Source organism: Ovis canadensis, chromosome 13 (assembly GCF_042477335.2).
Source record: "Ovis canadensis isolate MfBH-ARS-UI-01 breed Bighorn chromosome 13, ARS-UI_OviCan_v2, whole genome shotgun sequence".
Classification (NCBI taxonomy): Eukaryota; Metazoa; Chordata; class Mammalia; order Artiodactyla; family Bovidae; genus Ovis; species Ovis canadensis.
This window is the reverse complement of record NC_091257.1, coordinates 34,875,618-34,899,957: the sequence shown is the minus strand read 5'-3', so window position 1 is coordinate 34,899,957 and position 24,340 is coordinate 34,875,618. Positions and strand designations below refer to the sequence as shown.

Below are 24,340 nucleotides of genomic sequence, written 5' to 3'. Positions count from 1 at the left end.
GGTACGGAGCCTGATGTGGAACTCAGACCCCTCATTCCTTGGGGGAGAACCACTGCAATTGTGATTGTGCTGCCATTTGTGGGTCACCTACTCACGGCTTCCCTGGTGGCTGAGATGGCAAAGCATCTGCCTGCAATGAGGGAGACCTGGGTTCTATTCCTGGGTTGAGAAGATCCCCTGGAGAAGGAAATGGCAATCCACTCCAGCACTCTTGCCTGGAAAATCCCATGGAAGGAGGAGCCTGATAGGCTACAGTCCATTGGTCGCAGAGTCGGACATGACTGAGTGACTTCACTTTCACTTTCGCTTACTCAGGAGTGTGCTTCTTCACTATACTGAGTCTTTGCCCTTCATATTCATCTCATAGTAATTAATTTGATTATATCTTTATTTGTGGAAAATCTTCTCTGGTGGTCTTCATGTCATTCTCATCAATAGTTGCTCTGTAAATAGTTCTAATTGGTGTGCCTCTGGGAGGAGGTTAGGTTCAGGGTGTTCCTACTCCATCGTCTTGAGTGCACCTCTCAAAATTTCATTTCTTTAAAATGATTTAAGTACTCACCCAGAAAGCATAGTCATCAAATATCATAAAACATCTTGATATATTTAAAAATATTTCTTTTTCAGGAAGAAGTCTGTAGGGAAAGAGCTTAAAGTAAAAGAAAATATGCCTCAAGTCCAGGTAACAGAATCTCTCCCTGTGCATCTAAATTTGACTAATGATGTTCTGATAACTGTTTATATAGACAACATATGTATGTGAATACAGGTGTATGTGTGTTTGTGTGTGTACATATATACTAAATTTCTTCTTACAATGCTTCTTTACTATTAGTTGACTTTTTTCAGCAAGTTTTAGAAAATCAAATGGTGAATTCAGGTATGTTTACTGTCAAGGTTATGAAAATTACTGTTATTCACTCAATTATAGGCAATGTCATAGAGGAAAGAACACCATATTATGAGTTAGAACAGACTTACTAGTTAAGTGACATTAGACAAGTCCTTTTAACCTATTTAAACTTTGTGTTTCATCTAAAATGGGTAAAATAATAGCTGTCCCATCTATCTCAGAAAGGTGTGAGATGCAAGCGGCAAATAGGAAAATATTTCAGAGATTGTTAATATAGCTCACTCTTGATCCATGTGTGTTCTGAAAAGAATACAAGTAACCCTTTATTTTATCTTCTATTTGATAAACTTTCTTTTGCTGAAAGTTAAAACTTCTTAACCATCAGAGCATCATGTCACCCATTTGGATACTCTCTTCCAGTGAGTGACTGGACTTAACTGTCCCACAAGTATATACTTCCATGTTTCAAAAATCAAATAGCATACATTTGGAAAGAAAATAAGAGTACTTCTTGAGATACTGAATATAAAAGGAACAACTTTATGGTATTAGTTTTCTATTCCTGCATAACAAGTTACCTCACATTTTGCAGCTTAAAATAATTAAATTGTTTTCATGGTTTGAATGGCTTAGGAGTCTGAGCATGGCTTAGCTGTATCCTGTGATCAAGGACTCACCAAACTGCAGTCATGGTGTTGGCTAGGCTCTTTTTTTTTTTTCTGGTCACATGGGGGTCCTCTTCCAAGCTCAAGTGGAAGTGGCAAACTTAAGTTCTTTGCAGTTGTTGTACTGGGGCACTTAGCCAGTGGCCTTCTCCACAAACAGTTTACTTTATAGCATCTTACATCTTCTTAAAGGCCAGCTAAGAGTCTCTCTCTCTTTTTTCTTTTTTGCTAAGACAGTCTTATGTAATATAACATGAATAACATGATTATGAATGATACCTTTTCACTGTAGCTATATAATAGATCCTTGAACAACATGAGGGTTAGGGATACCACCCACTCCCTCACAGTTGAAAATTTGCATACTGCTATCTCTGCCTCAAAAACAAAAGAATTGATAAATGACTCGCCAAAAGGCACAAAGGTAAAATGACTTGGATAGAATCAGGACTCAAACCCTAGTTCTTTGATTCCACAAATTGTGATCTCTAACCAAACATAAACTTCCCCTACATTTAGTTAAACATCTGTAAAGTGAAAATATGGATACTATATTCATTGAAAAATATCCTTGTATAAGTGGACTCATGTGATTTGAACCCATCTTGTTCAAAGGTCAACTATGTAGTGCAGTCTAATAACCAGGATCTCCATCCCTAAGGTTATGCTCTGTATAGTCCACTCCTTTTGAATGTGGATACCACCTATGACTTGCATTTAATCTTAGAATGGAGATCCTGGAGGCCATTTTAGAAATCTGTCATGATTTTATATAGAACAGCATTTTGTGTATTTTAAAAGTTATAATTCCATCATGTTTTAAGCCTTTAGTGTTTTAGTTCATTTGGGCCATGTCTTAATCCCTTCAGACTGCTTTAACAAAATATCAGGGATTGCAGTTAATGTAGAGGTACATATATCATTGAATTTGGGGGAGGTGGTAAGTACCTAGAAGTGATATTACTGGATCATATGGCCATTCTATTTTTAATTTTTTGAGGAATCTCTATTCTACTTTCCACAATGGCTGTACCAATTTTCCCTTTTTCTGATATCCTTCCCCTTGTTATTTCTTTTCTTTTTGATACTCATTTTTTATTTTGACTGGGAAAAGGGAGTATCTCACTGTGGTTTTGGTTTGTATTTCCCAGATTATTAGTGATATTGAGTATCTTTATATGTATTGGTTGTCTGTCTGTCTCCTTTGGAAGAATGTCTGTTTAGGTACTCTGCCCAGGTTGTTTTTTTAATTCGCTTATTTTTTTGACTGAAGGATAATTGCTTTACACAGTTTTGCCGTTTTCTGTCAAACCGCAACATGAATCAGCCATAGATATGCATATATCACCTCCCTCCCATCTCCCTCCCCATCCCACCCCGCTAGGTTTGATCTTTTGATGTTGACTTGTACAAGTTCTTTGTATATTTTGAACATTTATCTCTTATTGGATATCTCATTTGCAGATAATCGTCTCCAATTTACTAGGTAACTGTATTGTTTTGGTGATACTTTGACTGTATGAAAACTTTTTAGTTTGGGTTCCATTTATTTTTACTTTTGTTTCCTTTTGTTGAGACATATACAGAAAATCTGGCTAAGACCTATTTCAGACAGCTAACTGCCTGTGTTTTCTTCTAGATGTTTTATGGTTTCAGGTCTTATATTTAAGCCTTTAATCCATTTGAGATTATTTTTGTATATGATGTAAAAGGTAATCCAGTTCCACTCTATTCCAAATACCAATTACTGAAGAGGCTCTTTTTTCCTCATTGTATATTCTTGCTTCTTTTGTCATAGTTTAATTGAGCACATGTAAGCTGGTGGCTCAGAGGTTAAAGCATCTGCCTGCAATGTGGGAGACCTGGGTTCAATCCCTGGGTCAGGAAGATCTCCTGGAGAAGGAAATGGCAACCCACTCCAGTATTCTTGCCTGGAGATCCCATGGACAGAGGAGCCTGGTGGGTTACAGTCCACGGGGTCGCAAAGAGTCGGACACGACTGAGCGGCTTCACTTTCACTTTCAAGCCCTTGTTTAAGAGGGAGTCTCAGTTTTCTGTAGCACTTTGGACCACTGTATGTCAGCCCTATTGCTTTTCAAAGCCAAGCATTTCAGGGGTTCCTCTCCCTGGTGTAGATCCAGGAACCAAGGTTTCTGACGTGGGCACCAACCGTTTGCTCGCCTGGCAAAAGTGCCTGTCTGGTGAGATCCCTCTCTGTTGTGTGCCATCATGCTTGGGGAATGGTTATTAGTGAGAGTGTTTCTTTTCCTCTACTACCTATCTTGATGTAGTCCTTTTTATTCTTTGTTGTGGAGCATGTTTGACTAGTTCTAAGGTTCTTTTCACAGGGAGTTGATCTCTTTGCAGGTGTATATTTGTTGATGCATGGGAAGAGGTTCTTGCTATGCCCCATCTTCAATCACCTTCCCTGTAGATTTTCTTTTAAGAGTAAGTCTCATTTTCCTGTTTCTTCAAATTCAAATTACTCTTAACTGTATCTCGGACGTTGGGAATGTCACATTGCTGAAGCTCTGGATTCTGCTATATTCTTAGGAAAGGGTAAGTGAAAGTCGCTGTCCAACTCTGTGCAGCCTCATAGACTAAGCAGTCTATGGAATTCTCCAGGCCAGAACACTGGAGTGGGTATCCATTCCCTTCTCCAGGAGATCTTCCCATCCCAGGGCCAGGGATTTGAGCCCAGGTCCCCCACATTGCAGGTGGATTCTTTTATCAGCTGAGCCACCAAGGAAGCCCAAGAATACTGGAGTTGGTAGCCTAGCCCTTTTCCAGGGGATCTTCCCAACCCAGGAATTAAACCAGAGTCTCCTGCATTGCAGGCAGATTCTTCACCAGCTGAGGTATAAGTTATCTGTCATTGTGCCTAAGAAGTGTGTAATAAATGTTTGTGTTCAAGTCATCATCTTGGCTATCTATGGGTTTTAGAAAGATAATAATTATGACAATAAATTAGTTAAAAAAAATGAATACTTTTCTCCCCCATCCCTTATCACATCCTAGAAAGCAGCACATGCTCTGGAAATTGAGAACAAAGTTCTTCGGGAACAACTGAAACAAGCTTTACAGGTAAAAGATGTCATGTTCCTTCATATTGTGAAAAATTGAAGAAAATATCCTTAAACAGCTTTTTAAATGAATAATTTTTCATTTGTAAACCAAGAATCTATATATTATATTGTTTTGCCAGCTTATAGTATTTTCATTTAATGTAGTAGAAATATATTGATAAAATTTGATATTTATTCTCTCCAAAATAGGAAGCTAGAGAGAGAACTGATGTACACACTTAAAGCAATTTATTTCTAGATATAGATGGAGTCTTTTTGAACTTAGCAGAATTATAAGATATATTGAGATAAGAAACTGGTTGTTTTACAGAGGAACACTTATGATTTGCTCATCAAAAATTAATATAAGACATAAAAATATATTACTAAAGCAGTGTGGTTCTAGATTTGGTACTGAATGAAAAGTCCAGAAACAGATTCAAATGAATATAATAATTTTGTATTTTATTGTTTGGCTTATTAAATTTTTTTATAGAAGGATAAAAGTCACAAAAGTAAACTACTATGAAAAACTTGTGATTTCTAGTTGATTTAATATACTGAAACAAATTAAAAATTGATTTAAGATTTAGGCATAATTGAACTACGTATAAAATGGAAGAAACACTGAATAACAATTGCATATCTTGGCTAAAGCAGGGCTTTCTAAGCATTATACCAAAAAAGAATATGTTAATATATTTGGCTATATATATATAAAATAAAACTTTTTATGGTTAAAATTTTGTAAGATATGAAGATAAATGGAAGATCTTTATAAAATGTTCTATATCAAGATCTTTTACATATCTACAGAAAATATGGATGGTCTTCCTCCTCAGTACACAAAGGACATAAGCACATCAATTGAGAAACACGCATTGCCAATAAATGCATACAAACTCTACGAATTACCAAGTAAATGCAGTTGAAAAATAACACAGAGAGGGTGGTTCAGTGGTTAAGCCTCCATGCTTCCAGTGCAGGGCTGCTGGGTTCAATCCCTGGTTAGGGAACTAGATCCTTCAGGCTGCAGCTAAGAGCTCGCATGCTTCAAAGATCCTGCGCAGGGCAATGAAGATCCTGTGTGCTGCAACTAAGACTCAGTACAGCCGAATAAAAAACATTAAAATAGCAGCAGTACAGATATATTTTACCTACTATTTTTTAAAAATTGAAGGAACAGAAATATTTAATATTTGAGGGTTTATGTTGAGATGAGCAGGTCTTTCATATACTTCTGTTGTCAGTATGGATTGATTATTCTCTGGAAGAAAATATATAGAAAAAGTCTTGGAAAAACATAGTCTTTACAGTGAACCATTCCACTTCTAAAATTTATTGTAAACAAAAAGTGTACAAAGTTTGTACAACTATGTAGAATAGGAAATTTTTAATAGCAAAAGTTTTAAAATTTCCAATATACCCATTGATAAGCAATTTGCTAAATTGGTTAAGATATATTGTTAATATTTACTTGTTACCTAGGGCTTCCTTGGTAGCTCAGCTGATAAAGAATTCGCCTGCAGTGTGGGAGACCTGGGTTCAATCCCTGGGTTGGGAAGACCCCCTGGAGAGGGGAAAGGCTACCCACTCCAGGATTGGAGAATTCCATGGATTGTATAGTCCTTGGGGTCACAGAGTCAAACAGGACTGAGCGACTTTGTTTCTGTTAGCTGTTCTAATTTGGATGTATATTTATCATCATGGGAATCTCTCTCTCTCTCTTTAGTCACTAAGTCATGTCCGATTCTTGAAACCCTGTGGACTGTAGCCTGCCAGGCTCCTCTGTCCATAGGATTCTCCAGGCAAGAAAACTGGAGTGGGTTGCTGTTGCCTTCTCCAATGAGAACATACTGTGACATTATTTAATGAAAAGAGTGTATATGTGTGTGTGTATAGTATGATCCAATCTGGATAAAAATTAAAAATTTATATATGCATATGGGCAGAGGAGCCTGGTGGGCTGCAGTCCATGGGGTCGCTAAGAGTCAGACACGACTGAGTGACTTCACTTTCACGCACTGGAGAAGGAAATGGCAACCCACTCCAGTGTTCTTGCCTGGAGAATCCCAGGGACAGGGGAGCCTGGTGGGCTGCCATCTATGGGGTCTCACAGAGTCGGACACAACTGAAGCGACTTAGCAGCAGCAGCAGCAGCACTAGCTTATTTAGAAATAATTTAAAAGTATATATGTCAACAGTACATTTTCTGTTTGTGGGGAGATTGTGAACTTTTTTATTGATTTATATATTCTTTTATACAAGTAATTTAATGAAACTAAAATTTATTAAAAGTGACTTTTAAAGAAAGATTTAATTCTACAAAAAATAAATTATTTTTCACATTTACTATTTGATATTATAGGTCTTAATTATCTTGGGTACATTCTATCACCTTCTATAATGTATGCATTTTATTAACTTTTATTGTGCCTATATTGTAACTAGAACCTTAAAAACCAGTGGGCAGGAGAACCTCTTGGGTATAAAAATAGCCGTTTAAGTAGAAGAGATTTCTTCACAATTTTTAATTTTAATTTTGGATCTGTTAAACTATGTATTATGCCAATGGTTTAATTTAACTTTCTTTTACTCTGTAAAAATAAAATTGAGAATTAGTATGGGCATGAATATATGAAGATTCCTGAAAATTATAATATTGGCAGGAAAATGTCACAGAAATGATACTTGACAGTTACTCTTTTAAAAACAGGAAGCTGAAAGAGCTAAACAGCAACTTGCCTATTTCCTAAATCAAGAAAAGGAGTTTCTTAAAAGTGAGGCAAAGACCAAGACACCCACAGAAATGGGTACTGGTAAATTAAAAGTTAAAGGTGAAGATTCAAAATATATACCATTGGAAAATGAAACAAGAAAAGCAGTAGTGGGAGATTCAGGTGGACAAAAAACAAATGATAAAATTACACATCCACAGGTAAAGATATAACCAAAATAGAAACAGTAATATTTGCAGTAAGAAATTTACCCTTTTATAATATTAACTTCATTTGTATATTATTTTTTAAAATTTTCTATGCTTTTTTTTTTTTACTTAGAACTGTTCCTTTTGGATGTATCAGTTCATTAACATCTTGAATTCAAATCTAAATTAAATGTGTATTGATTTTTGTGGGTTTTTGGTAATCCAAATATTTGCATTTTTCTTCAGGATAGTTGATACGGTAGACTTGTCAGATATAAAATTATGTTTTATATTGAAAATTTTTTATTGAGATATAATTGACATTTTCAGGTATACAGATTAATGAGTCAGTATTTTGAATATACTGTGACTGAATCACCGCAATAAATCTAGTTAATAACATTGTACACAATTATAGAATTTTTTTCTTGTGACAAGAACTTTTAAGATTTGCTGTAGTAGCAGCTTTCAACTATGCAATGCAGTATTATTAACTGTGGTCACTGTGCTGTACTTTACACCACTTGGAATTGTTTAAAGTAGAAGTTTGTACCTTTTGACTCCTGTCACCCGTTTTGCCCACCCCCAAATCCATGTCTCTGGCAACTACCAATCTGTTCTCTGTAGCTATGAGCATAGTTTTCATTTTGTTTTAGATTCCACATATAAGTGAGATTGTATGGTATTTGTCTTTCCCTGTCTGACTTATTTGACTTAGCACAGCACTCTCAAGATCCATACATGTTGTCACAAATGGCAAAGTTTCATTATTTTTCATGTCTGAATAATATTCTACTGTATGTATGTGTGTGTGTGTGTGTAAGTGTTAGTTGCACAGTCATGTCTGACTCTTTGCGACCTCATGGACTGTAGCCTGCCAGGCTCCTCTGTCCATGGAGTTTTCCAGGCAAGAATACTGGAATGAGTTGCCATTCCCTTCTCAAGGGGATTTTTCCAACCCAGGAGTTGAACTCAGGTATCCCGCATTGCATGCAGATTCTTTACTGTCTGAGACACCAGGAATATATGTACATATATGATGTTTTCTTTATCCATTCACCCATCAATGGATATACAGACTATTTCCACATCTTGACTAATGTAAATAATGCTGCATTGAACATAGGATATGTATATCTTCTCTAGTTAGTGTTGTCATTTATTTTGGATAAATATCTAGAAGTGGATGTTGCCTGGATCATCTGGTAGGTCTAGTTTTAGATTTTTTGAGTAACTGCCATACTCTTTTCCATAATGGCTTCATCAATTTACATTCTCATCAACAGTGTGCAAGGGTTCCCTTTTATCTACATAATAATACTTGTTATTTCTTGTTTGTTAGGTAATAACAATTCTGACAGGTGTGCAGTAATATCTCATTTTGGTTTTGGTTTGTATTTCTCTGATTAGTGATGTTGAGCATCTTTTCATGTATCTGTTGGCCACCTGTATGTTTTCTTTCATAGAATGTCTATTCAGATCAGCTGTTCATTTTTTACTCAGATTAACTCAGTTTTTTTGTTTGTGTTGCAGTTGAGTTGTATGAGTTCTTTATGTGTTTTTGGATATTAACCCTTTATTAGATAAGTGATTTTTAGATGTTTTCTCCCATTTAGTAGGGTGCCATTTCATTATGTTGATGGTTTCCTTTGATGTGCAGAAGCTTTTTAGTTTGATGTAATTCCACTTTATTTTTGCTGTTGATGTCAGACACCCAAATTCAATAAGACCTATGTTAAGCTTATTGTCTATGTTTCTTTTAGAAGTTTTATAGTTTCATGTCTTACATTCAAGTGTTTAATTCATTTGGAGTTAATTTTTGTATATGATATAAGAAAATGGTCCAGTTTCATTCTCTGCATGTGATTTTCCAGGTTCCCAACACCATTTATTGAAGAGATTGTCTTTTCTCTGTTGTATATTCGAGGCTCCTTCATCATAAATTGATTGACTATGTGTATGTGTGTTTACCTCTGGGTTCTCTACTCGGTTCCATTAATCCATATGTCTGTTTTCCTCCCCACATCTCATACTGATTTGATTGCCATAGAATATGACAACTATAATATGAAATTGGGCACATGATGCCTCCAGCTTTGTTATTCTTTTTCAAGATTCCTCTGACTATTCAGGGTCTTTTGTGGTCCCGTACAAATTTGAGAATTATTTCTTTTATTTCTGTGAAAAATGTCATTGGAATTTTGATAGATTTCATGGATTCTATAGATTATTCTGTATAGTATGGACGTTTTAACAGTATTAATTCTTCCAATCTATGAGCATAGACTATCTTTCCACTTCTTTCTGTCTTATTCCCTCAGTATCATATAGTTTTCACCTCCTTGGTTAAATTTATTCCTTAGGTATTTTATTCTTTTTTGATGCAATTGCAAATGAGATTGTTTTTTTGACTTCTCTTTTAGATAGTTCATTTTTAGCATGTAAAAATACAGTAGATTGCTATTCATCAATTGTATATCCTGCAACTTTCTTTATTCTAACAGTTTTGGGGTAGTCTTTAGGGTTTTCTCTATCATGTCATTTGAATATGGTGACAGATTTATTTCCTCTTTTCCAATGTAGACAGCTTTTGTTTGTTGTTTGCCAAATTGCTCTGTCTAGGAATTCCACTAATATGTTGGATAAAAGCAGCAAGAATGGGCATCCTTTTCTTATTTCTGATCTTAGAGGAATTGCTTTCAGCTTTTCACTTTTGAGTGTGATGTTATCTATGGGTTTATCATACACGGCCGGTTTTATGTTGAGTATTTTCTTTCCCTCTATACCCACTTAATTGAGAGCTTTTACCATAAATGTTGAATTTTGTGAAATGCTTTCAGTTTTTTTACAGTTACTGAGATGATCTTCCAAATTATTCATTTTGTTAATGTGGTATACCTCATTGACTAATTTCTAGATAATGAATCATTTCTATACCCCTGGTAGAAATTCCTCTTGTTCATGTTGTATGATCCTTTTAATAGATTGTTAGAATCAGTTTGCTAATATTTTGTTATTTTTGCATCTTTGTTTATCAGGAATATTTGTAATTTTCTTTTATTGTGGTGTCTTTGGTTTTAGTATCTGAATAATGCAGGTGTTATAAAATGAGTTTGGAAATATTGCCTTCTGTTCTATTGTTTGAAAGAGTTTCAGAAGAATTGGTATTAATCCTTCTGTGAATATTGGGTGGAATTCAGGAGGGAAATGTCCTGGTCATGTACTTTTGTTTGTAAGGAGTTTTAAAAATACAGATTCGTTATCCTTAATAGTAGTAATGAGTAATTTTTGTTTCCTCATGATTCAGTCTTAGAAGATTGTATGTTGTAGTTATTGATTAATTTATTCTCAATTGTTAGTACTATTGCTGTATAATTGTCATAGTAGTCACTTCTGATCCTTTGTATCTCTGTGATATCAGATGTCATATTTCTTCTTTTATTAATTTGAGCCTTCTTTTTTCTTTGTGAGTCTAGCTAATTGTCTGTTTTGTTTATCTTTTCAAAGAGCTGCTTCTTGGTTTTATTGATTTTTTTGTTTGTTTGACGTCTTCTTGGCCTCCATTTCATTTATTTCTGCTGTAATTCTTTATGATTTCCTTTCTTTTACTAAACTTGGACTTTGTTCTTCTTTTTCTAGTTCCTTGGAATATAAATTTGTTACTGGTTTGAGATTTTTCTTATTTGTAAATAGGCATTTATTACTGTGAACTTTCCTTGCGAAATAGCTTTCACCGCATCCCATAAATTTCAGTATGTGGTATATCCATTTTCTTTTGTCTCAGGGTACTATTTTAATTTTGGTTTTGATTTCTTTCTTGATCCATTGGTTGTTCAATAGCATGTTATATAATCTTCACATATTTGTAAATTTTCCAGTTTTCTTCTTGTAATTGATTTCTACTTTCATAATATTGTGGTTGGAAAAGATAGTTAATATGATTTTAATCTAATCCTAAATTTGTTAAAACTTGTTTTGTGGCCTAACATACAATCTGTTCTGGAGAATGTTCTATGTCTACTTGAGAAGAATCTGTATCCTGTTTATTTTGGATGGAATGTTCTATCTATTTATATATATTTGTCAAGTTAATATGATCAAATATACCATTTATATATGATACTTTCTTATGTTTTTTGTTTGATTGTGTTATTGTTTTTGGCCACACCACATGGCTAGTGGGATCTTAGTTCCCTAGCCAAGGATTGAACCTACACTCTCGGCAGTGAAAGCATGGAGTCCTAACCACTGGACCACAAGGAAATTCCTGACAATGCTTTCTTATTGATTTTCAGTTTGAATGCTCTATTTGTTAATGTAAGTGGGGTTATTAAAGCCCCCTTATTAAAGCCCCCCTTTATTACTGTATATTTCTTCCTTTAGATCAGTTAACAGTTGGTTTGTATATTTATTGCTCCTATATTGAGTGCATAATGCTAAATCCTCCGGTTGAACTGACCCTTTTATCTTTATGTAATACCATTCTTTGTCACTTATTATGGTTATATTTCAAATTTTATTTGTCTGATAGAAGTAGAGCTACTCCGTTTCTTTTGGTTTCCACTTGCATGGAGTATCTTTTTGGATCCCTTCGCTTTCAGTCTGTGTCTTTGGATTTGAAATGGGTCTCTTATAGGCAGCATGTAGGGGTGTGCATGCGCATGCATGTGTGTGTGTGTGTTTGTTGTAGTATATTCATATGTTTTTTGATTTGAGAATTTAATTTATTTAAAGTGATCATTGATAGGTATATTCTTGTTGTTCACTCAGTCATGTCTGACTCTTGCAACCCCATGGACTGCAGCATACCAGGCTTCTCTGTCCTTCACCATCTCCCAGAGTTTGCTCAAACTCATGTCCATTGAGTCGGTAATGCCATCCAATCATCTCATCCTCTGTCATTCCCTTCACCTCCTGCCTTCAATCTTTTCCAGCATCAGGGTCTTTTCTAACGAGTAGGCTTTTCATATCAGGTGGCCAAAGTAATGGAACTTCAGCTTCAGTATTAGTCCTTCCAATGAATGTTCAGGGTTGATTTCCTTTCAGATTGGCTGGTTTGATCTTTTTGCTGTCCAAGGGACTCTTAACAGTCTTCTCCAGTACCACAAAGCATCAATTCCTCAGTGTTCAGCCTTCTTTATGGTCCAGCTCTCACATCTGTACATGCTGCTGCTGCTAAGTCGCTTCAGTCATGTCTGACTCTGTGAGACCTCATAGACAGCAGCCTACCAGGCTCCCCCGTCCCTGGGATTGTCCAGGCAAGAACACTGGAGTGGGTTGCCATTTCCTTCTCCAGTGCATGAAAGTGAAAAGTGAAAGTGAAGTTGCTCAGTCGTGTCCGACTCAGTGACCCCATGGACTGCAGCCTACCAGGCTTCTCTGTCCATGGGATTTTCCAGGCAAGCGTACTGGAGTGGCTTGCCATTGCCTTCTCCGCATCTATATATGACTTCTAGGAAAACATTAGCTTTGAGGATATGGACCGTTGTTGGCAAACTGATGTCTCAGCTTTTGAATACACTGTCTAGGTTTGTCATAGCTTCTCTTCCAAGAAGCAACCGTCTTTTAATTTCATGACTGCAGTCACCATCTACAATGATTTTGGAATCCAAAAAAATAGTCTGTCACTGGTACCATTTTGCCCCCATCTATTTGCCATGAAGTGTTGGGACCAGATGTCATGATCTTGGTTTTTTGAATGTTGAGTTTTAAGCCAGCTGTTTCACTCTCCTCTTTCACTTTCATCAAGAGGCCCTTTAGTTCCTCTTGCTTTCTGCCCTAAGGGTGGTGTCATCTGCATATTTGAGGTTATGGATGTTTCTCCATCCATAACCAGCTTGATTCCAGCTTGAGGTTCAGTAGCCTGGCATTTCTCATGATGTACTTAATCATTTCTCATGATTAACTTAACATAAGTTAAATAAGCAGGGTGACAATATACAGCCTTGTCGCATACTCCTTTCCCAATCTGGAACCAGTCCATTGTTCCATGTCTGGTTCTAACTGTTGCTTCTTGACCTGCATACAGATTTCTTAGGAGGCAGGTCAGGTGGTCTAGTATTCCCATCTCTTTAAGAATTTTCCACAGTTTGTTGTGATCTGCACAGTCAAAAGCCTTATTTAGCAGTCAGTGAAGCAGAAGTAGATGTTTTTCTGGAATTATCTTGCTTTTTACTATGATCTAACGGATGTGGGCAATTTGATATGGTTTCTCTGCCTTTTGTAAATCCAGCTTGTACATCTGGAAGTTCTTGGTTCACATACTATTGAAGCCTTGTTTGAAGGAGTTTGAACGTTACTTTACTAGCATGTGAAATGAGTGCAATTGTGTGGTAGTTTGAACATTCTTTGGGTTCTTTGGGATTGGAATGAAAACTGACCTTTTCCAGTCCTGTGGCAACTGCTGAGTTTTCCAAATTTGCTGCCATATTGAGTGCAACACTTTAACAGTATCATCTTTTAGGATTTAAAATAACTCAACTGGAAATTTCATCACCTTCCCTAGCTTTGTTCATAGTAATGATTCCTAAGGCCCACTTCATGTCACTCTCCAGGATGTCTGGCTCTAAGTGAGCAACCACACCACTGTGGTTATCCAGGTCATTAGTAGCTATTAATCCACTAATCTTATATTGGCCCCTCCACCTTTCCCTCTCCCTGCTGGTAACTAGTAGTTTGTTCCCTGTATGTGTGAGTCTGCTGCTTTTCTGTTATATTTACTAGTTTGCAGTACCTATTTATTTAAGCATTTTTCTGTTTCCATTGGTACTTTTTAAAAAATAAGAAACTTTTAATGCAATTTTAAAGGTTAGACTCCATTTACAGTTATTACAAAATATTGGATGCATTGTACAAGTTGAGAAATAGAGCCAACATATAGTGTATAATAGTATACATCAATTTTAAATAGTATACCAGTTTAAAAATTGGTGTATAATAGTATACATCAATAGTAGAAAACTATATACTTCAATTTAAATATTGAATGAAACAACACACACATATATATATCTATAAAATTGTAAATCAACTATACCTAGGAGTGGAATTATTGGGTCATATGGAAGTTCTCTTTTTACATTTTAGGAACTTTCCATATTGTTTTCCACAGTGGCTGCAGTGCTGTTTTGATAGGGATTCCATGGAATCTGTAGATTGTCCTGTATTGTGTGTTCATTTTAACAATATTAATTCTTCCAATCCAAGAACATGGTATGTCTTTCCATCTGTTTGAGTTTTCTTTATTTCATTAGTGTCTTACAGTTTTCCTAGTGAAGTTCTTTTGCCTCCTTATGTAGGTTTATTGCTAGGTATTTTATTCTTTTTGAAGTGATGGTAAATTAGATTATTTCCTTAATTTCTCTTGCAGATGGTTCATTGTAAGCATGTAGAAATGAAACATTTCTCTATATTAGTTTTGTATCCTCCAACTTTACCAGATTCAAAATGAGCTTGAGTAGTTTTCTGGTGGCATGGTTAGGATTTTCTGTGTATGTCACCATGTCATCTGCAAAGAATCACAGTTTTAGTTCCTTTCCAATTTGGATTTTTTAAATTTATTTTTTATTGAAGGATAATTGATTTACAGAATTTTGTTGTTTTATGTCAAACCTCAACATGAATCAACCACAGGTATACATATATCCCCTGCCTTTTGAACCTCATGCCCATCTCCCACCTCATCTCACCCCTCTAGATTGATATAGAGCCCCTGTTTGAGTTTCCTGAGCTTTACAGCAAATTCCTGTTGGCTATCAATTTTACATGTGGTAATTAAGTTTCTATGTTACTGTTTCCATACGTCTCACCCTCTCTTCCCCTCTCCCCATGTCCATTAGTTTATTCTCTATGTCTGTTTGTCCCTTCAGTTCAGTTCAGTTCAGTCACTCAGTCATGTCCGACTCTTTGCGACCCCATGAACTGCAGCGCACCAGGCCTCCCTGTCCATCACCAACTCCTGAGTTTATCCAAACTCATGTCCATTGAGTCGGTGATGCCATCCAACCATCTCATCCTCTGTCTTCCCCTTCTCCTCCTGCCTTCAATCCTTCCCAACATCAAGGTCTTTTCAAATGAGTCAGCTCTTCGCATCAAGTGGCCAAAATATTGGAGTTTCAGCTTCAACATTAGTCCTTCCAATGAACACCCAGGACTGATCTCCTTTAGGATGGACTGGTTGTATCTCCTTGCAATCCAAGGGACTCTCAAGAGTCTTCTCCAAGACCACAGTTCAAAAGCATCAATTTTTTGGTGCTCAGCTTTCCTTATAGTCCAACTCTCTCCATACATGACTACTGGAAAAACCATAGCCTTGACTAGACTGACCTTTGTTGACAAAGTAATATCTCTGCTTTTCAATATGCTATCTAAGTTGGTCATAACTTTCCTTCCAAGGAGTAAGCACCTTTTAATTTCATGGCTGCAATCACCATCTTCAGTGATTTTGGAGCCCAGAAAAATAAAGTCAGCCACTGTTTCCCCATCTATTTCCCATGAAGTGATGGAACCAGATGCCATGATGTTAGTTTTCTGAATGTTGAGCCTTAAGCCAACTTTTTCACTCTCCTCTTTCACTTTCATCAAGAAGCTCTTTAGTTCTTCTTCACTTTCTGCCATAAGGGTGGTGTCATATACATATCTGAGGTTATTGATATTCCTCCTGGCAATCTTGATTCCAGCTTGTACTTCTTCCAGCCCAGCATTTCTCATGATGTACTCTGCATATAAGTTAAATAAGGAGGATGACAATTTACAGCCTTGACATACTCCTTTTCCTATTTGGAACCAGTCTGTTGTTCCATGTTCAGTTCTAACTGTTGCTTCATGACTTGCATACAGGTTTCTCAAGAGGCATGTCAGGTGGTCTAGTATTCCCGTCTCTTTCAGAATTTTCTACAGTTTATTGTCAAAGGCTTTGGCCTAGTCAATAAACCAGAAATAGATGTTTTTTTCTGAAACTCTCTTGGTTTTTTGACAATCCAGCGAATGTTGGCAATTTGATCTCTGGTTCCTCTGCCTTTTCTGAAGCCATCTTGAACATCTGAAAGTTCATGGTTCACGTACTGCTGAATCCTGGCTTGGAGAATTTTGAGCATTACTTTACTAGCGTGTGAGATGAGTGCAATTGTGTGGTAGTTTGAGCATTCTTAGGGATTGCCTTTCTTTGGGATTGGAATGAAAGCTGACCTTTTCCAGTGCTGTGGCCACTGCTGAGTTTTCCAAATTTGCTGGCATATTGAGTGCAGCACTTTCACAGCATCATCTTTTAGGATTTGAAATAGCTCAAGTGGAATTCCATCACCTCCACCAGCTTTGTTCATAGTGATGCTCTTTAAGGCCCAGTTAACTTCACATTCCAGGATGTCTGGCTCTAGGTGAGTGATCACACATCATGACTATATGGGTTGTTTCTCCATTGCTGCCTTATAAATAAATTCTTCAGTACCATTTTCTAGATTTCATATATATGCATTAGAATACAATATTCATCTTTCTTTTTCTGACTCATTTCACTTTGTATAATATGTTGTAGGTTCATCCACCTCATCAGAACTGATTCAATTGTGTTCCTTTTTATGGCTGAGTAATATTTCATTGTGTGTATGTACCACAACTTCTTTATCCATTCATCTGTGAATGGACATCTAGGTTGCTTCTATGTTCTAGCTATTGTAAAAGGTGCCACAATGAACAGTGGGATACATGTGTCTTTTTCAACCCTGGTTTCCTCAGGGTGTATACCTAGGAGTGGGCTTGCTGGGTCACATGATGGTTTTATTCCTAGGTTTTTAAGGAATCTCCATACCATCTTCCATAGTGGCTGTATCAGTTTACATTCCCACCAACAGTGCAAAAGTGTTCCCTTTTCTCCATACCCTCTCCAGCATTTATTGTTTTAGACTTTTTGATGATGGCCATTCTGAACGGTGTGAGGTGATAGCTCATTGTAATTGTGATTGCATTTCTCTAGTAACTAGTGACATTGAGCATCTTTTCATTTGTTTGTTAGCCATCTGTAATGTCTTCTTTGGAAAAATGTCTGTTTTTGATTGGGTTGTTTGTTTTTCTGGCATTGAGTTCTATGAGCTGCTTGTATATTTTGGAAATTAATCCTGTATCAATTGTTTCATTTGCTATTATTTTGTCCCATTCTGAGGGTTGTCTTTTCACCTTGCTTATAGTCTCCTTTGCTGTGCAATATCTTTTAAGTTTAATCAGGTCCCACTTGTTTACTTCTGTTTTTATTTCCATTACTCTTTAAGAGGTGAGTCATAGAGGATCTTGCTTTTTTTATGATTTTTTTATGATGTGTTGCTGAATTCTGTTTGCTAAAATTTTGTTGTTATTTGGATCTATGTTCATCAAAGATATTGGCCTGTAGTTTTGTGTGTGTGTGTTTGGCTGGATTTGATATCAGGGGGATGGTGGCCTCCTAGAATGAGTTCTGAAAGTGTTCCTTCCTCTGCAATTTTTTGGAAGAGTTTTAGAAAAAAAGGCATTAGCTCATCTCTAAATGTTTGATAGAATTCTCCTATGAAGCCATCTGTTCCTGGGCTTTTGTTTTTTGGGAGATTTTTGATCACAGCTTCAATTTCAGTGCTTGTAATTGGGTTGTTCATAATTTCTATTTCTTACTGGTTCAGTCTTGGAAGAGTGAACTTTTCTAAGAACCTGTCCATTTCTTCCAGGTTTTCTATTTTATTGCCATATAGTTGTTTATAATAGTCTCTTATAATCCTTTGTATTTCTGTATTGTCTGTTGTAACCTCTCCTTTTTCATTCCTAATTTTGTCTATTTGATTCTTCTCTTTTTTTTCTTGATGAGTCTGGTTAAAGGCTTGTCAATTTTGTTTATCTTCTCAAAGAACCAGTTTTTATTTTTATTTTACATTACAATACTGTATTGGTTTTGCCATACATCAACATGAATCCACCATGGGTGTACACGTGTTCCCAATCCTAAACCCCTCTCCCACCTCCCTTCCCATACCATCTCTCTGGGTCATCCCAGTGCTCCAGCCCCAAGCATCCTGTATCCTGCATCGAACCTAGACTGGTGATTTGTTTCTTATATGATATTATACATGTTTCAATGCCATTCTCCCAAATCATTAATCTTTACTATTATTTCTTTCATTTCTTTTTCATTTATTTCTGCTCGGATCTTTATGACATTTCTTTTTACTAATTTTGGTTTTTTTTGTTCTTCTTTTTCCAATTGTTTTAGGTGTAAAGTTAGGTTGTCAATTTGATGTTTTTCTTGTTTCTTGAGGTAGGATTGTATTGCTATAAACTTCCCTCTTAGAACTGCTTTTGCTCCATCCCATAAGTTTTGTGTTGTTGTGTTTTCATTGTCATTTGTTTCTAGAAATTTTTTTATTTCTTCAGTAACCTGTTGGTTATTTAGAAATGTGTTGTTTAATCTCCATGTGTTTGTGTTTCTTACAGTTTTTTTTCTTGTAATTGATATCTAGTCTCATAGCATTGTGGTCAGAGAAGATGCTTGATATGATGTCAATTTTCTCAAATTTACTGATGTTTGATTTGTGACCCAAGATGTGGTCTGTCCTGGAGAATGTTGCATGTGCACTTGAGAAGAAGGTGTGTTCTGAATTTGGATGGAAGGTCCTGAAGATATCAGTGAGATCCAGCTCATCTAATGTATCATTTAAGACTTTTGTTTCCTTATTGTGTTTAGATGAACTGTCCATCAGTGTGATTGGGGTGTTAAAGTCTCCTACTATTATTGTGTTACTGTCAATTTCTCCTTTTATTGTCTGTTAGTGTTTGTCTTACGTATTGAGGTGCTCCTATGTTGGATGCATAGATATTTACAAATGTTATGTCTTCCATTTGGATTGATCCCTTGATCATTATGTAGTGTCCTTCCTTATTGCTTGTAATCTTCTTTATTTTAATGTCTACTTTGATACGAGGATTGCTACTCCAGCTTTCTTTTGCTTCCCATTTGCATGGAATATGTTTTTCCATCCTCTCACTTTCAGTCTATATGTGTCTTGAGGTCTGAAGTGGGTTTCTTGTAGACAGCATATATATGGGTCTTGTTTTTGTATACATTCAGCCAGTCTGTGTCTTTGGGTTGGAGTATTTAATCCATGTACATTTAAAGTAATTATTGATATATATGTTCCTATTGCCATTTTCTTAATTGTTTGGGGTTCATTTTGTAGACCTTTTTTTAAAATTTTATTTCTTGACTATATAAGTCCCTGTAACATTTGTTGTACAGCTGGTTTGGTGGTACTGAATTCTCTTAACTTGCTTGTCTGAAAAAGCTTTTTGTTTCTCCATCAATTTTGAATGAGATCCTTGCCAGTACAATAATCTTGGTTGTAGATTTTTCCCTTTCAGTACTTTAAATATATCCTACCATTCCCTTCTGGCCTGCAGAGTTTCTGCTGAAAGATCAGCTGTTAAGCATATGGAGTTTCCCTTGTATGTTATTTGTTGCTTCTCCCTTGCTGCTTTTAATATTCTTTCTTTGTGTTTAGTCTTTTTTAGTTTGATTAGTATGTATCTTAGTGTGTTTCTCCTTGGGTTTATCCTGAATAGGACTCTTTGTGCCTCTTGGACTTGATTGACTATTTCCTTTTCCATGTTGGGGAAATTTTCAATTATAATCTCTTCAAAAATTTTCTTATACCCTTTCTTTTTCTCTTCTTCTTCAGGGACCCCTATAATTTGAATGTTGGTGCATTTGATATTTTCCCAGATGTCTCTGAGACTGTCCTCAGTTCTTTTCATTCTTTTTATTTTATTCTGCTCTTCAGAAATTATTTCCACATTTTATATTCCAGCTCACTGATTCATTCTTCTGCTTCAGATATTCTGCTATTGATTCCATTTAGAGTGTTTTAATTTCAGTAATTGTGTTGTATGTCTCTATATGTTTATTCTTTAGTTATTCTAGGTCTATGTTAATTGATTTTTGCATTTTCTCCATTTTGTTTTCAAGGTTTTTGATCATCTTCACTATAATTATTCTAAGTTCTTTTTCAGGTGTTTTGCCTATTTCTGCTTCATTTATTTGGACTTCTACATTTCTAGTTTGTTCTTTCATTTGTGTAGTATTTCTCTGCCTTTTCATTTTTTTAAAACTTACTGTGTTTAAGGTCTCCTTTTCCCAGGCTTCAAGGTTAAGTTCTTTCTTCCTTTTGATTTCTGCCCTCCCAAGTTTGGTCCAGTGGTTTGCAAGCTTTGTATAGGGTGAGATCTGTGATGAGTTTTTGTTTGTTTGTTTTTCCTCTGATGGGCAAGGCTGAGTGAGGTGGTATTCCTGTCTTCTAATAATTGGGTTTATATTTTTGCTTTGTTTGTTGTTTAGATGAAGCATCCTGCAAAGAGTGTTACTCATGGTTGGGTGATGCCGGGTCTTGTTTTCAAGTGATTTCCCTGAGTTCTCACTATTTGATACTCCCTAGGGTTAGTTCTCTGGTAGTGTAAGGTCTTGGAGGCAGTGCTCCCACTCCAAAGGCTCCGGCTTGATCTCTGGTCGGGAATGAAGATTCCACAAGTGGTTTGTTATGGCATTAAGTGAGATTAAAACAAATATCCAAAAATGAGAAGCCAAAGATGAACACCAGATACATGGCAGTTACAAAATCAGGCAAATAATAATTAAAATAATGGAATATATACATATATATACCCATGAGCAAAGTCAAAACAGTCCAACAAAAATAACATACAGTAGATTGACCCAGCGAACAAAGGAAATAAAAAATTGTATTTACCAGTTAAGAACAAAACTAACTAAAGCACAAACTGGAAAACAAAGTTAAAGCAAGGTGCCAAGTGGGGAATAAAGCAATGAAAACACAACTAAGAAATATGTTGAGAGGAAAGGAAAGAGAGAATAGATATGCACAGTTAAACAGAGGTAGATGAAGAAGATTTATATACATTAAAGATTAAGCGCAAGGGGAAAAAAATGGTAGGAAAAGCAAACAAAGGAATAAATGTAGAAAAATAAGTTTAAAAATTAAAAAAAGAGAGAAAGAAGGAAACTGCACAGAACTGCAAAAGCCCAATGTAGAGGCAGAGGTTTATAACAACAATAAAAAATGTGACTGAGAAAAAAAAATGCTCAAAAGCTTAATTGGATTTCATAGTGCCAATAAAATCGACAATTACAGCAGAGGGGGACGAAAAAGGAAAAATGAAAAAAATCCAAAAGAATCTACAGAACAAGTCAAAACAATAATAAATTGTTTTTCTTGAGTCATTGCTGTCAGAGTCCTTTCCCTTGCTGGGAGTCACGTCCACCTCACTACCCTAGGAGGCCCTCCAACACTGTGCTTATCTCTGGACCTGCTATGGGGGCAGCTCAGATTCTAATCTGGTCCAACTCATGTGTTCTTGCCTCCAGTGTCTACAGCTATCAGAACTAGTGCATTTTCTTTTGTGGGAGCTCTCAATGACCTTTTATATATTCCATAGACACAGAGTCTTCCTAGTTGATTGTGTGGACTTAATCTTCATTTTGTACAGCTGGTGGGAAGGTTTTGGGTCTTCTTCCTTAGCCACACTGCCCCTGGGTTTAAACTGTGGTTTTATTTCCACCTCTGCATGTGGGTCATCCACTGGAGTTTGCTCCTGATGCTGCCTTGGAGGACTTGGGTTTGCCCATATGAGGCCCAGGTGTGGAGGTGGTGCAGCTGCTTGGGTCGCAGTGGTTCTTGCAGCACCAGGTACTCAGGGTAGTTGGTGGCTAGGGCAGCAGGAAATATAGTGCTCTAGAAGGATATGGCAACCAGTATTGGCCAATACACTCCAGTATTCTTGCCTGGAGAAACCCCTCCCTGACAGAAAAGCCTGGCAGGCCACAGTCTACAGGGTCGCAAGGAGTCTGACACTGTGCGCATAGATGAAAGACCTTTTTTTGCCTGTGGCAGCTATGCCTCAATCAGAATTTAGCATGAAGGTGGCACAGCTGCTTGGCTTGCGGGGACCCTGGTGGCACCAAGTATTCAGGGACATGGACTGCCTCCACTGCAGGAGTTACGGCCCTATGAGAGTCTTTTTTCTAGCCTCTTGTAGCTGGCCATCAGAAGGCCTTTTTGGCCAGTCTTTCTCCATAGCTCTGCCTGTTCAGGCACTTAGAGGGGGCCCCCCTGGCTGGGGTCCTACTCTGTAGATCAGTGCATCAGGCACTTAAAGGGGCACCCTAGGTGAAGTCCTACTCTGTAGTATGGTACACCAGACACTTAAAGGAGCAGTCTGGGTGGGGCCCTACTTTGTAGTTCAGTGCCTTAGGTGTTTGATGGGCCAGCCTCTCTATTATTCAGCTGCCGATGCTGGCATGTGGGGAGAGAGGCTATGGTGATGAATCCACTCCCTACATGTGACTCAGGAGTATCTCCTTGCCTCCATGGCTGCCCAGCTTTCCTCCACAGGCATTTCCCACCACAGTCTCCTTGCTCGCATCCCCTCAATCATCTCTCTGCAGTCAACAGCAGCCCTTGCTCTGGGATTGCTCCACAATCCCCAAACTCCAGTTCCAGTTGCTGCGCCTTCCAGAGGACCTGTGTTCTTGTCTGAGATATGTATGGCTGCGGCAAGGACTGTCTGATTCTCATTCCATTTAGGCTGCCACAGATGAGCTGTTTCACTCTCAGGCTTAAATGTTTCTCCTCTGACTCAGACAGTTGCTCCGATGTGGGGATTGGACCCCTGCTTCAGTTCCCTCACCTGCCGAGTTCAGGTCCAGTCCTACTAACACTCCTGTTTTCCCCCCTAGTTCTTTCTTCCTACCGAGTTTTGCATGGTTCTATATCTTCGTTTCCTCTGGTTAGGTACTCCTGTCTGCTCTCAGCTGGTTTTCTGCATGCACTTCTGTGTCTGAAGGTGTATTCCTGATGTATCTGTGGAGAGAGATGTATTCCACATCCACCTACTCCTCCACCATCTTGTTCTCTCCAATTTGGATTTTTTAAAATTTTTCTTTTCTGATTGCTGTGTTCAGGAGTTCCCAGAATGTTGAATAAAAATGGCAAGAGTGGGCATCCTTGTTCTTTGCCTGATACTAGAGAAAATGCTTTCATCTTCTCTGTTGAATATGTGTTAGCTAAGGTTGTCATATATAGCCTTTATTATGTTGAAGTATGTTCCCCCTAAGCCCACTTTCTGGAGAGTTTCTTAATCATAAATGGATGTTGAATTTCATCAAAGGCATCTATTGAGATAATCATATGGTTTTTATTCTTAAATTTTTTAATGTGTTACATATCACATTGATTTGCAGATAATGAAAAATCATTGCATTTGTGTGATCAGTATCAGTTCAGTCGCTCAGTTGTGTCAGACTCTTTGAGATCCCATGGACTGCAGCACACCAGGCTTCCCTATCCATCACCAACTACCGGAGTTTACCCAAACTCATGTCCGAGTCGGTGATGACATCCAACCATCTCGTCCTCTGTCATCCCCTTCTCCTCCCACCTTCAATCGTTCCCAGCATCAGGGTCTTTTCAAATGAGTCAGTTCTTTGCATCAGGTGGCCAGAGTACTGGAGTTTCAGCTTCAGCATCAGTCCTTCCAATGAATATTCAGGACTGACTTCCTTTAGGATGGACTGGTTAGATCCCCTTGCAGTCCAAGGGACTCTCAAGAGTCTTCTCCGGCACCACAGTTCAAAAGTATCAATTCTTCTGCACTCAGTTTTCTTTATAGTCCAACTCTCATATCCATACATGACTGTTGGAAAAACCATCTCTTTGACTAGATCTTTGTTTGCAAAGTAGTGTCTCTGCTTTTTAATATGCTGTCTAGGTTGGTCATAGCTTTACTTCCAAGAAGCAAGTGTCTTTTA

General features: G+C 37.1%; 1 protein-coding gene across 4 annotated transcripts in view; it reads left to right on the top strand.

The window, feature by feature from the left end:
- Positions 1-24,340, top strand: part of CCDC7 (coiled-coil domain containing 7) — a 304,496-nt gene that overhangs the window by 39,214 nt on the left and 240,942 nt on the right. For all 4 annotated transcript variants that reach the window (XM_069547384.1, XM_069547385.1, XM_069547386.1 and 1 more), the window contains exons 14-16: positions 628-682; positions 4,537-4,602; positions 7,300-7,521. In XM_069547384.1, coding sequence (XP_069403485.1) covers positions 628-682; positions 4,537-4,602; positions 7,300-7,521 — 343 coding nt within the window. The remainder of the gene's footprint in view (positions 1-627; positions 683-4,536; positions 4,603-7,299; positions 7,522-24,340) is intronic.